The following is a 12597-nucleotide window of genomic DNA, read 5'->3' on the forward strand; positions in this document are numbered from 1 at the left end:
CCAAATTGCCATCGTTGACTACTAGATTAACTAGGCTTCACTAGTTCGGGTTTCGCAGAGTGTCGGCGACAAGACCGACGACCGTGCTGGACGTCTCAAAATGGAAATATCGCTATTTCTGCTTGACTCTGTAGCCATGTTAGCATGCAACTGTGCAGTTGGGGTCCGAATCATCGCATGGTCTGCTGTAAGGTGTTCGAAATTTCAGTTGTTCTTATACATCAACCCTTTATATTTCTCCATCAATCACATCAACCCTTTATATGTATATTTCTAAATAAATTTACTGCATTTTAGAGTGACCATAAAGCAACAAAAAATATTTTCCGTGGGTAAACATGCATTATTTATTCTTAAATACTGATGGGCTTGCATAAATACTTACATAAGAATAAAAAGAGTAGATACACTGAAATAGATATATTCTCGATTCGGCACTTGGGCAGTAGTCCACATCGGTGGAACCGCCGCTCGACTCATTTGCAACAGAGCAACCAGTGCGTACGTTGTTATGATCGGCCAGCGGGGGTAGTGATCTTCTAGCTTCTCCTGCACCACTGTGATGAATCACTTCGTGAGGCTAACAACACGTCCCCCTGAGACAGACCTGTGGCGACAGCAAGGCGAAATACGTTTGGTGGATCGAGTATTGTTTGTTGGTTCACTGTCGCAATCACGGACGATCAAGACACTCCTCGAAAAGGGTGTTGTACGGCGTTTCCTCAAGGAATCCAGTAACCGCCACAGTCACTCGACAGATGGTCCAGCTAATTGCTGGGTCACCCCAGGAACCAAGACGCATCAGTTTGAGTCAAGTGTGACAGTCCCTGTCTACGAAGCTCCCCTTCTTTCTGTGTGCTCAGTGAACAAAGTTTCCGGAGTGATTGTGCGAACCCTCGCCCTCAACGCGGGTCCTTCGACGACTTTGGGTGCTCCGATTGGAGGAAGGGGGGACTTAAGCAGATTTTTTTGGCTCCTTGGTGTGCTTCAATTCAAGCATGTAGACTGATGAGATGTAACATTCTACACTCTTCATGTAGATATTGTAAATAAACCCAGTACTCCTCATTCTCGATGAGAACATGTTCCTCCCTCCTTCAACAACGTTCGTAGCGAGGATGAGTCTGACGACGGCATGGGCCAGCTACCTCGTTTGACATGCCCGACACGAACTCTTACAACGCCCATAGCGTAATCGAACTGTGTATGTGAGCGCATGCAAGAAAACTCAATGGTTGGGCGCCCGTCAGAAAAACCATTTTACCTGGCTGTGTGGGTGTGAATGTAGACAAGTCTTCTCAGCATAGCAATGCATGTATGACTGCTGGATTGCCACAGTCACAGCCTCCACCTGCTTATATAAAACATTGTTCTACTCGTTGCTGCTAGGTGAAAAAAAAAAAAATAGTGGGGTGGGCACCTTGTGCATGTAACATTCTGTCTGGCACTGCTGCAGCTCACTGTGATCCAAGGAGACATGGCAAGCGTGATAGTTGATGCAGCCATCCACCCAACCAATGCAAACTTCTCCCTTGCTGGGGAAGTAGGTGAGTGCTTCTGCCTGCTGTCCACGTACCGTTGCTTGCTCTAGTTTTCTTATTTTTCTTCTTTCTCGCTGTGTCTGCTCACTTAGATCTTGTGCGTAATGTGTGCCAAGCAATGGCATACTTAAACAGTCACCCATTTTACCACTGCACTCCTCCCTGCTTCTTTGTAGTCATTGCGGTTAATCATGTCATGACTTATAGCACCAGGCATGGGTTGAGGAAATAAAAAGAGAAACTACAAGTATGTGTGCTAACTTTCAATTTTAATTGAACAATAATGAGCTTAATTAGTACTGCATGAATTGATTGATAAAGCCTATATATTGGTGCAACAAATGAAAAGTACACAAAAAAGGTACATGTATCAGTGGAATGAATCAATGTGTTTTGCCCTAAGATGGCAGTATGTAAAAATAAGTAATGTCTTGTGATCACTATATGAATTTAGAGGCATAACAGAATACCTTTAATTAATTACATTTCTTATAACCGCTGCAGTGGTTCAGTGACCATGGCGTTTCTTTCCCAAGCTGCAGCAGCCGCATTCCGATTGGGGTGGAATAGAAAATCACATTTATACTGTTTATGCTCGTTACATCAGACCATAGTAATCCAACAAGAAAGGTCTGTTATGTTCGAAGTGAATTCTATCCTAAATTAGTGTCGGATTATGTTGTGAAAAGGTAGAACTTAGCACATACCACCATTTAGTGTTTGATTATTGGAACCTGGAAGTGATTGCAGAAACGATAAAAAGATCGACCAAACGAAGTGATAAGTATAGTCTGTTGTATCTAAAGGTATGTTGCATGTAGATCTCGTTTAACGGACGTAGTCTGTACTGTAAAACCTCATGAAGTTGAAAGGGGAGTCAGAATTACTTTGTTATGTCTGTTATTGCATGTACAACACTGAATCTCTGTGCGTATTTCAAGGGGGATTTCACTTCCTTTGCTTGATTCCTGATTTTGTTATATCTCGTTTTATTATAACGAGGTTTGACTGTACCATGTTTTGGATGGACATTGAACAACCGCAGTTGGTCAGAATTTTTTTTTTTTATCGAAATGTGGCCTCCATGGCTGGGATTCGATCTTCGCTGCCCGTATCAACGCAGCCATCAACAAGGTGCAGGAGCACACACTTCTGTATTGTATGGAGTCTAAAGCATGCAGCGTCCTGTTGTCACTGGGAGCGTCAACTCTGGAAACCCTCTCATTTTTGGATATCAAGGCTAAGCTAGCATCGCATTTCATCCACCCAGTCAACGAAATTTATGAAAGCCCCAGATTTCATTGCCGAATACAGCAGTGGAGGGAGCCAGTCGATGAATTTTTTGCGACGCTTCATAATCTTGTCAAGCATTGCGGGTACAAAAACCCCGAAGTGGAAGACCGCCTTGTTCACGACAAGTTTGTCATGGGATTGCGGAATGAAAACCTATGCGACCAGTTGTGCCAATGTACGAGACTTCCGGTGGAAGAAGTGCTGTGCCATGCGTGTGTGCACGAGGAGGCTGAGAAAGAATGTCTCTCCCGCGCAAGCTTCCGCGAGAGTACAGCTTTCCACAACGTAAACTTCGACGTGGTGCAACGCAGGAAGATAGCGCCAAGCGCATTGTCCCACTGTAGCAAATCGAATTAGCCAACTCAGTCAACTTGCGGTTACTGTGGCCGTTGTCTTCACCCACGGAATGAATGCCCCGCACGGAAGGCTACATGCAATTTCTGTAAGAAGCATGGTCACTTTACAGATGTTTGCAAGGCCAAGAAGCGAAAATAGCTGTTGGGTTCTGTCGAACTTCACGTGCTCAGTATGCATCGGGCAAGGTACACCAACATGCGTGTGAATGGCCACCTGGCAGAGTCCAAAATAGACTTGGGAGCAGAAGTAACTGTAGTTTTGCCTTCTTTTCTGGAATTGCCTGCCATGTTGGATGAAGTGGAAGCTCAGGTTGCGCTTGCTGGGAACTTTCACTGCCACTTTGGAGTGGTGTAACAGGATGACTGTGCAGACACTGTATGTTGTCAAGAATCGGACAACACATCTTCGGGACTACTGGCAATCAAAGACAGCCGTTGTTCAATTCTTGAACTCGATCGATAGCACTCCGTCAACCCAGGCCAAAATCTTTCGTGGACTGGGGAAAGTGCAAAAGGAATACCACATCCGCCTTTCTCCTGATGCTCGTCCTTTGTCACTAAGTGTTCCAAGGTGAATACCCCTACCTCTGCTTGAGCATGTGAAAAAGGAACTGGATGACATGAAAACCCAAGGGGTCATACGAAAAGTCACCACGCTAGCTGCATGGTGTTCGGGCCCTGTCGTTGTGTCGAAGCCGTCATGCGGGTACAGGCTCTGTGTCGATTTGATGATGCTTAACAAGGTCAACCAGTGGGAACGCTACATTCTGCCAACAGTTGAAGACATCTTAGGCCAGCTTGGTGGGGCATATCAACATCAGTTGCGAGTCGTATCAACATCAAGTCTTTTTCAAGCTTGATGCAAGATCCAACTTCCATCAAATTAAACTGTCGTGAGAGCGAATAACTGACAACGTTCATCACTCCTTTTGGCTGCTGTTGCTACAGCCGTCTTCCCTTCGGCACCACGACAGCGCCAGAATATTTCCAATGCTTCATGTCACGATTGTGAGAAATTACTACAGGAGTTGTCAATATGATAGACGATATACTAGTCTTCAGTCCAATACGACCGATACACTATCACGAGCACCCTTTGACTAGCCAACCTTGGGAGCCGTTAACAGCTTGGAAATCTACGTAGGTGAAGTACTCAAGAATCTACCTCCATAGTTGCAATTCGACTAGACGATATCCATCATCTTCAAGCTCAGGATGGAAAGCGTTCCTCAGTTGTGACATATTGTGAGAGAGACTGGCCATTCAAGAACAGATACCAACTCACATAGCACTGTACTGGATAGAAAGAGATGGACTGAGTGTGTACGATGGCTTGCTTTTGTTGGATCGACATATTGTCATTCCATCTACTCAGTGCTAGGACATCCTTGCACAACTGCACGAAATGCATCAAGGGGTATTCCACTGTCAAATTGCAGTGCCGCCAAATTGCAATCTGCATTTTAAACACCTTGTGGCTGTATGTGCCAAGTGTGCTAAAACTCGAGTCATGCGTTCTAAGCCACTGATACCAACTTCTACACCGGAGAGGCCATGGCAATGCCTGGGAACAACCTGTTCCAGTTTAAAGGACGTAACTAATGTCCTGATCGTCTATTACTACTCCAGATTCCCTGAAGTAGTCGCACTGAGGGTCCCGTTTTCAGTATCATTACTTTGGGACCCTCGTCTGTATATTACATTTATGTACCTATGTTTTGCATATCAATAAACTTCAACTTCAACTGGGGACTACGTCAGCACCAGCGGTCATTGCTGCAGTGAAGAGTTAATTTGCTCGCTTCTGGATTCCAGACGCCGTGCGGACAGACAACGGACCTCAGTTTGTGTCCAAAGATTTCACCGGGTTCACTCGACCTTACAGATTCCGCCGTGAGACAAGCAGCCTTTGATAACTTCCGAGTAATGGTGAGGCAGAGCGCCTGGTGCGGAGCATGAAGGGCCTACTTGAGAAAAGCTCCGATCCATACCTGGTCCTTCTCGCTTACCAAGATACACCTGGCGTTTTGGGCGTCTCTCCAACACAATTACTTGTGGGATGAAAACTTGAAACTCGCCTACCAGGACTGCCAGAACGACTACTGCCGGCATTGCCAAGTCACCGGGAGATCAGGGCACAGGATTCTACCGCCGAGGTGCAACAGGTGAAAAACTACAATTATCGTAACAGTGCAAGCCCTTTGAGTCCTCTTGAATCAGGGGACGATGTGTGGATCAAGGACATTGGTTGCAGCGGTCGTGTCGTCAGCCCTGCTCAGCAACCTCAATTGTATGTGGTTGAGACTCCTAGCAACACTCTGCAGAAGAATCGTCGCCCTCTGGTGCCTTTCTCAGCAGAGCAGGATATCCAAGGATGGGCAGCAGCTTCAACATCACCAGGAACGTTGCTACTAAGTTCTTCCTTGACATTGCCTATTCGACCTGTGGCCACACCTCCCTTGCCTGAAATACAGAGACTGCCTGTGGAAGCAAGTTTGCCTTAACATGCAAATGCGATATAGTTGTGCAGTGAGACCATTGCACAGGTTGAATCTGTAGCTATTGTGGGAAGGAATATGTAGTGGTCGCCGCCTTGCCCTTGAGTTCGCAGCTATGAGATGATGCTTAGAGGAAGGGAGCGGCACCTTACAAGTATAAATTTAATGAGCAGACAGCAATAAAGTTTGTTGTGGTTGTTACGGGCAGAGTTGCTCGTGTCGTCATTCAGCATCCCTGGGCACGCAGGCACCAGTGATTATGCTGGAACCTTCGACGAGTCGTATATAAAAGCTGAAATGCTTGACCCAAGGATAAGATTTTTGCTGATCTCCGACTGTGCTCGCCACTTTCATTGTGCTTGATTGTTACTTGTTTTTCTGGACACAGGTTAGCCCAATAAAAAGTAAGTTTCGTTATTCAGTTTTGCTACTGAGTTCTTCATCATCATTACAACATGACAATAGATACTACTCAACGGCTCTTCCTACGCCATTATTTTAGGCCTACTAGAGCTTCTGCAGTTTTGGTTTTATGATAAGAGTGGTCTCTACTTCTACTACTACTTTATCTAATCTACTTTATCATTGCCACATGCTCTTGTAGCATGTTACACAGTGTTTTCCTCTCTCTCTCTCTCTCTCTCACTCTCTCTCTGTCTCCTCAGGCCAAGTCCTGGAGAAGGCAGGTGGTAAGGAGTTCCAGCAAGAAGTGAGAGAGTTGCTGGCTTCTCATGGGCCTCTGGAGACTACTGGAGGTGAAGCTACTGTTCTTTTTAAAATTTATTTAAGGTGATTGAGTTAACATCATCAAAAACACATAGCTGCTCATAGCCTCATGGCATAAAAGAGACCGCACAAGTTTATCAATGTGCCAACAAGCTGCAGACAAGCTTTAAAGGGCCCCTCACTAGCTCTTACCATTTTTAGCTGACAAGCTCGGAGCATACAATGCGTGCCAACGATCGTGTTTGCAAAGACTTACATCGCTAAGTGCCGCGGAAAGGTCTGGAATTTTAATCAGAACACCGTTTTTCCTTCTCCTCTCGGCCGCTGTGCTCCTCCGAACCGGACGGTGACGTACTCGTGTCTCTGCGCCTACGTACTCGGGTCCGCAGTGTGACGTCACTTGTGGTGACACGTGACTTCGAGAATTATTCAAGGCACCATCTGTTATTTGTGTGATCTGTTGCTTGAATTGACGAATGGAAGTTTAGAGAAATAATAAGATGCACAAATGGAATGTCTGTGTGTTTTTTGTTTTACTTCACACTGAAGCAAAAGAGATGTACTTCCGCTTCATCTGCTTGTTCGCACGGTCGTGCAGTCTTGTGTGCAGGTACCAAAATTATGCCATTTTTTTACTGTGTTCCAGCACATGATCATGCTCTGCGATCCGCTTGCTTTATTCGTGTAGCACTAAATTATACCGCTAGTCATGTGTCCTTGTGCACAGTGCGCAAAATCGGGCACTGCGTGAAACTAAACAATCGCAACAGCTCGTGCGCAACGCCGAGAAAAAAAAAAAAAAGGGAGAGAGGAGAAAAAAAAATGAAGGTGGGGCTCGTGATGTATGCGTCACGCAATCGTCGAGGTCCGGTATGGGAGAATGCAGCGAAGGAATTTCGCTTGCGGGGGCTAGACGGGGCAAGTGTAGAGAATGTCTCGCTATGCAGTGAAGCTCGCCTCCTGAAATCGTGGGTTCATGGCACTGAAATATTTCTATATTGGCTATTAATGAGCCGATTTAAAAAAAAAATTTGTGGCAGAACGCTCCCTAGAGGACAAGTTACAACTTTCAGCGTATAACCAAAATATGCTATGGTGCCTGGTGAGGGGCCCTTCAAAGGAAAAAGCAAATGAACTAGGCTGATAGTTTTTCTTAATAACTGCATGATGTGTAGTTATTTATAGAAGTCTTTGGACATTCAAACCTCACAAAAAAAAGCTAAGTGTACATTTACACTATGCATTTAGTATAGTATACATGCGTCTCATGTACACTATAGTTTCAGATAAGAAAACGTCACTGATAAGTAAGATGGAGCAGTCAAAATGTACTTGTGGTATTTTTGGTAGCTAAAAATAATAATGTGTATAACAATTCTGACCTTAGCAGTGCCATACCCATCTTAATACTGTGAAGAAAATATCGGAGCATCATTCTTAACAACCTTGGCATCCGTACTTGGTTTTTTTCTACCTTGCTTCTTACATCAGTGGATCGTTAACCCTAGAATACTTTCTTAGTTCTTCTAAATGGGAGAAAGTCTGCAATGCTTACGGCTACTGGCGACACAGAGGCACATTGCTTACTGTTATGAGGCCTGTACAGGAAAATTTGAGCCCAGTTTCTAAGCTAGTGTGTTAGTTTGGGTGTCTAGGCTTCTATGTTAGTACAGAAACTCCCATTTAAGTGCATTTGCTAGCAATTGTTCTAGCCATTCTATTATGAGGTTTACTTGTGTTTACACAGTAAGCCCGTGTAACAACTGCTCTGTTATGTGTCGTGCAGTGGCCATTTGCCCAGGCTACCACTTTCCAGCAAAGCATGTGATCCACTGTCATGTACCCACTGGTGCCAATGCAATGGAACATCTTGAGAAGTGTGTACGCAACTGCCTCGTAATGGCTGATGACAAGAACATCCGTATCCTCGCCATCCCACCATTGGTATCTCACAAGTACGTGCCATGGTACCTTCAAGCAGTGTGTTCTAAAGCTAATTCTTGTGGCTTCCTGCACATACTGTGGGCGTGGCGTTTTTTACATGTTTAAGTTTCAACAATCTTGTGCAAGTGGTTGCTAACCTGGAAAAAAATAATAAACGAAGAGGGGCACATCTTACGTAGACTTTATCAATAACTTGCACCTTTACAGGCTGTGTTACAAGTGGCCTCATGGTATGAAATTATTTAGCCTTTTAGCTATTAAGTCCTTTCCGCTAAAACTGCACAAAATTTCGAAAGATTGTTTATCCTGTCAAATTTTAGTGTGTAATGCAATGATTAATATATGTTATTTCACATTCACCCATAATGCAAAAATTATCTGAAAAAGAGGATTTTACTTTAAAGATATGCAAGCCTCAAGCGTTACTGGAATGTGGAATACTGGAACAAAGGAATGTGGCTCATAAATTATTATGCTCGAGTACCCGAGCCTAACTTCACCTTAGTTTCTTGGGGGCAAAGCAAGGATAACCTCAGCCTTGGGCTACATGTGTAGAAGCTGGCCAGTTGAGTACAGCTCAGGCATGTGATTTAAATGGTTAAGGATGTTCATGCAGAATGAGTAAAAATATCTTTTGTGTGAACAAAAGGATTGAAGCCTTATTACTATTTATTGCATATTGAGAAAATGGCTCTGTGATCAGTGTCAAACACCCACTGTGGTGGCTCAGCATTCTGCTGCTGAAGATGATGTTTCTGCTGCAGAGGATGTGGATTTGACTCCTGGCCGTGGCAGCCACATTTGATGTTGGCAAAGTGCAAAAAACGGCTTGTGTACCAAGCTCTGTATGCATGTTAAAGACCCTCGGGGGTGAAAATTATTATTATTCTGGAGCTGTCCACTATAGCTTTTATCATGTAGCTCCTGCATTGGTAAGCCTTATCACCTTAACCCTTTCAGATGCCGATCATCTTTTGCTGTCTGAAGAATGATGTTCTTTCTCTAAATCTTGTATCACATAACACCAGATCATAAGTGTGTTTCGAGGGAATGTCTCAGTAACACAAGCGGGAAAAGAATTTTTATTTTGCGTGCATCGTTTTTATATGCTACAGCGGTGACGTCACGGTGATAGGCAGTATGTTGTCGCTCGAGGTGTCGTCACGAGATATGCTTCCTGCTGTCGGTTGATGACACGCTTGCATGAAGCAGCATATCTTCCCCTTTTACAAATTGAGCCTTTGAGGTGGCCTTTGTTGCCTGGTGAACTGGCGAAGCGGCTGTGGCTCAGAGGGGGGCGATGGGGGTGGCGATCCCGCCGGAGCGAGGTTCGCCATGCCTGCTGGCTTTAGTCAGTGGTGGCGAATGCTGCGGCACAAGCTGACTGCTTTGTGTCAGAGTCCTTGGGGATGCGCGGTCGCAGCTGGTCTTCATGACGATGTTGCTCGCCGTTCAGCAAGGATACAGTCACCATCCGAGCCCCTTGGGTGCTTGTGACAACTCCAGGCAACCATCTCGGCCGGCAGTAAAAACTTCTGAGCCACACTGGCTGTCCTGCAAAGAACGGCATGGTAGATGAGCGCGCATCGAAGTGCGGTTCACCGCCTGCACTCGGAAGGCAACAGTCCAGCCTGATCTGTAGCTGGTGACCCAACAGCAGTTCGGAATGAGACTTCCCAGCCTTCACAGGTGTCCGTCGGTAGCGGAATAAAAACTGACTGAGGCGGTTAACGAAGCTGTCCCCTTGCGCTTTTTGACGGCCTTCCTTGATTGTGTGGACCGTACATTCCGCCAGGCCAATGGACTGCGGGTGATAAGGCGCCATCATCATATGGTTGATCCCGTTCATATTTAAGAACTTCTTAAACTCTGCTGAGACAAATTGAGGCCCGTTATCTGAAACCAGTGTATGGGGCAATCCGAACCTGGCAAATATGACCCTCAATGCATCCATGGTGGATTCAGACGTCGTACTTCACACCTGTATGGCCTCTATCCACTTGGTCTCGGCATCCACGGTCACCAGCAACATGTGTCCCTTGACGGGGCCTGCGTAGTCAATGGGCACCCAAAACCATTTCTGGCCTGTTTCAGGCCACGGTGCTGGTATCTGCGCAGGAGGCATCATACTGGGTTGTGCACATGTCTCACATTCGTGTACCATCCTCTCGATGTCGGCATCCAGCCCTGGGTACCAAAAAATGGTTTGCGCAAGGTTTTTCATCGCAGCCATTCCTGGGTGTGTTTCATGAAGGAGCCTCAGAAGACCTCCAGCAGCTGCTGACGGCATGACTATTCTATGTCCCCAGTAAATGAGGTCATGACTTACAGTCAACTCACACTTTTCCTGAAAGAACATCCGGAACAACCCCTCTGTCTCTGCCAGGTAGGTTGGCCAGCCCTGCAGGATCCATTTGCGCACTTGCTGTAACATAGGATCACGGATGGTTAGAGCTGCCAACTCTTTGGCACTGATGGGTGCCGCATTCACAGTCTCAGTCTCAGCCTGGCAATACTCGGGTGAATCTTCCTGTTCCTTATAGGGCTGCCTCAGGGGAATAGCGAGTTGGCTGAAGGCATTGACGTTCATGTTTCTGATCCCTTACGAAAGGCCAGACTGTACCGATATCCTCCCAACAGCAGGGCCCAACGTTGAATGTGGGCAGCGGCCATTGGCGGAATCGCCTTGTCTAGGCTGAACAGTCCCGTTAACGGTTTGTGGTCTGTTATTAGCTCGAAGTAGTTCCCATACAGGTAGTCTCTGAACCTCATCATGGCGAACACGAGAGCAAGGGCCTCCTTTTCTAGCTGGGAGTACTTCTCAGCTTTCGTTAGGGTTTGTGATTTAAATCATATAGGGTGGTCAACGCCGCCGACTCTATGCTACAACACTGCTCCCAGACCCACTGCTGACGCGTCACATTCTAAACGAAGGGGCTTGTTTGGGTCAAAATGCACCAGAAGTTTTGCATTCTTCACTGCCTTCTTGTCTGCTTCGAAAGCAGTCTGCTGCTGTTTGCCCCAGAACCACTTCACACCCTTTGCCAACAATGCGTATATAAGGGCCCTAGTAAAGTTGACACATGTGGGAAGAACTTGCCATAGTAATTTAAGAGGCCCAAAAATGCTTTTATTTCACTCACCGTGGTGGGTCGTGGGGCGTCGAGCAGCGCTGTGATGTTGTTGCTTTTAGGGTGTAGGCCGTTGCTATCAATGCAGTGCCCAAGAAACGTAACCTGCTCTTGCCGGAACTTGCACTTCTCATGCCTTAGACGAAGGCCATGCTCCATCTGATGTTGTAGCACTTGCTCCAGGATCATGTAGTCATTCGCCTTTTCAGCTACAGTAATGTTGTCCAGATACACCTCCACCCCAGGGATGCCGTTGAGCATGGCTTCCATGCATCACTGGAAGATTGCCGGCACTGAAGGCACCCCGAAGGCCAGTCTGTTGAAACAGTATAGGCCCTTGTGAGTGTTCAGAATGGCTAGCTACTTCGATTCTTCGTCTAGGGGTAGCTGATCATAGGCGTTCCGCAAATCCAATGTGCTGAAAACTTCCCCGCCATTCAGATTCGCAAAGATATCATCAACCTGCGGCAGTGGATATTGCTCCATAAGGGTCCCAGCATTCACCGTAAGATGGAAGTTGCCGCACAACCGCAGCCGCCCATCCTTCTTGACTATGGGCACGACGGGTGTGGCCCATTCAGAAGATGCCACTGGTGATAACACCTCTTCGTCGACTAACCTATCTATCTCTTCTGACACCATTTGCGTACGGCACCGTCCGAGCTTTACAAAACCGGGGCCTGGCATCTTCTCTGATGGTCAGGTGGACTGGTGGCCCTTGGAGCAAACCCAGACCCGGAGCAAAGATGTCATACTTTTGATAACAGTGTCCAGCCTTCAGTGTGTAGTGTCCTCTTGTGTGCACATCACAGCGTTTTCAGTGAGTACCGGTACACCTGTCGTATTGAAGGTTCGGATAGTGTCACGGCCGCAAAGCGTCAGTCCCGGACAATCAACGACAACCAGTTTGGCTTGAATTGTCGCACCACCCATGATCGCATTGAGTTGCAATTTCCCAGCGATAGGAAGTGGGCCCTTGAAACACGACAGCTTCATTGTTGCCTGCAAATGTGGCCACTTGCCTCGATGTTGCTTAAACACGGCCCACGGAATCGTACTCGCAGGTGACCCCGTGTCTACCAACATTGTGAGCGGCACTCCGTTCCAA

General features: G+C 46.4%; 1 protein-coding gene across 2 annotated transcripts in view; it reads left to right on the forward strand.

Moving 5' to 3' along the window:
• LOC126546873 (core histone macro-H2A.1-like) overlaps positions 1 to 12597 on the forward strand; it is a 60893-nt gene that overhangs the window by 41045 nt on the left and 7251 nt on the right. For both annotated transcript variants that reach the window (XM_055062999.2, XM_050194589.3), the window contains exons 5-7: positions 1457 to 1547; positions 6354 to 6443; positions 8201 to 8369. In XM_055062999.2, the coding sequence (XP_054918974.1) occupies positions 1457 to 1547; positions 6354 to 6443; positions 8201 to 8369 (350 nt within the window). The remainder of the gene's footprint in view (positions 1 to 1456; positions 1548 to 6353; positions 6444 to 8200; positions 8370 to 12597) is intronic.

Source organism: Dermacentor andersoni, chromosome 1, assembly GCF_023375885.2.
Source record: "Dermacentor andersoni chromosome 1, qqDerAnde1_hic_scaffold, whole genome shotgun sequence".
Taxonomy (NCBI): domain Eukaryota; kingdom Metazoa; phylum Arthropoda; class Arachnida; order Ixodida; family Ixodidae; genus Dermacentor; species Dermacentor andersoni.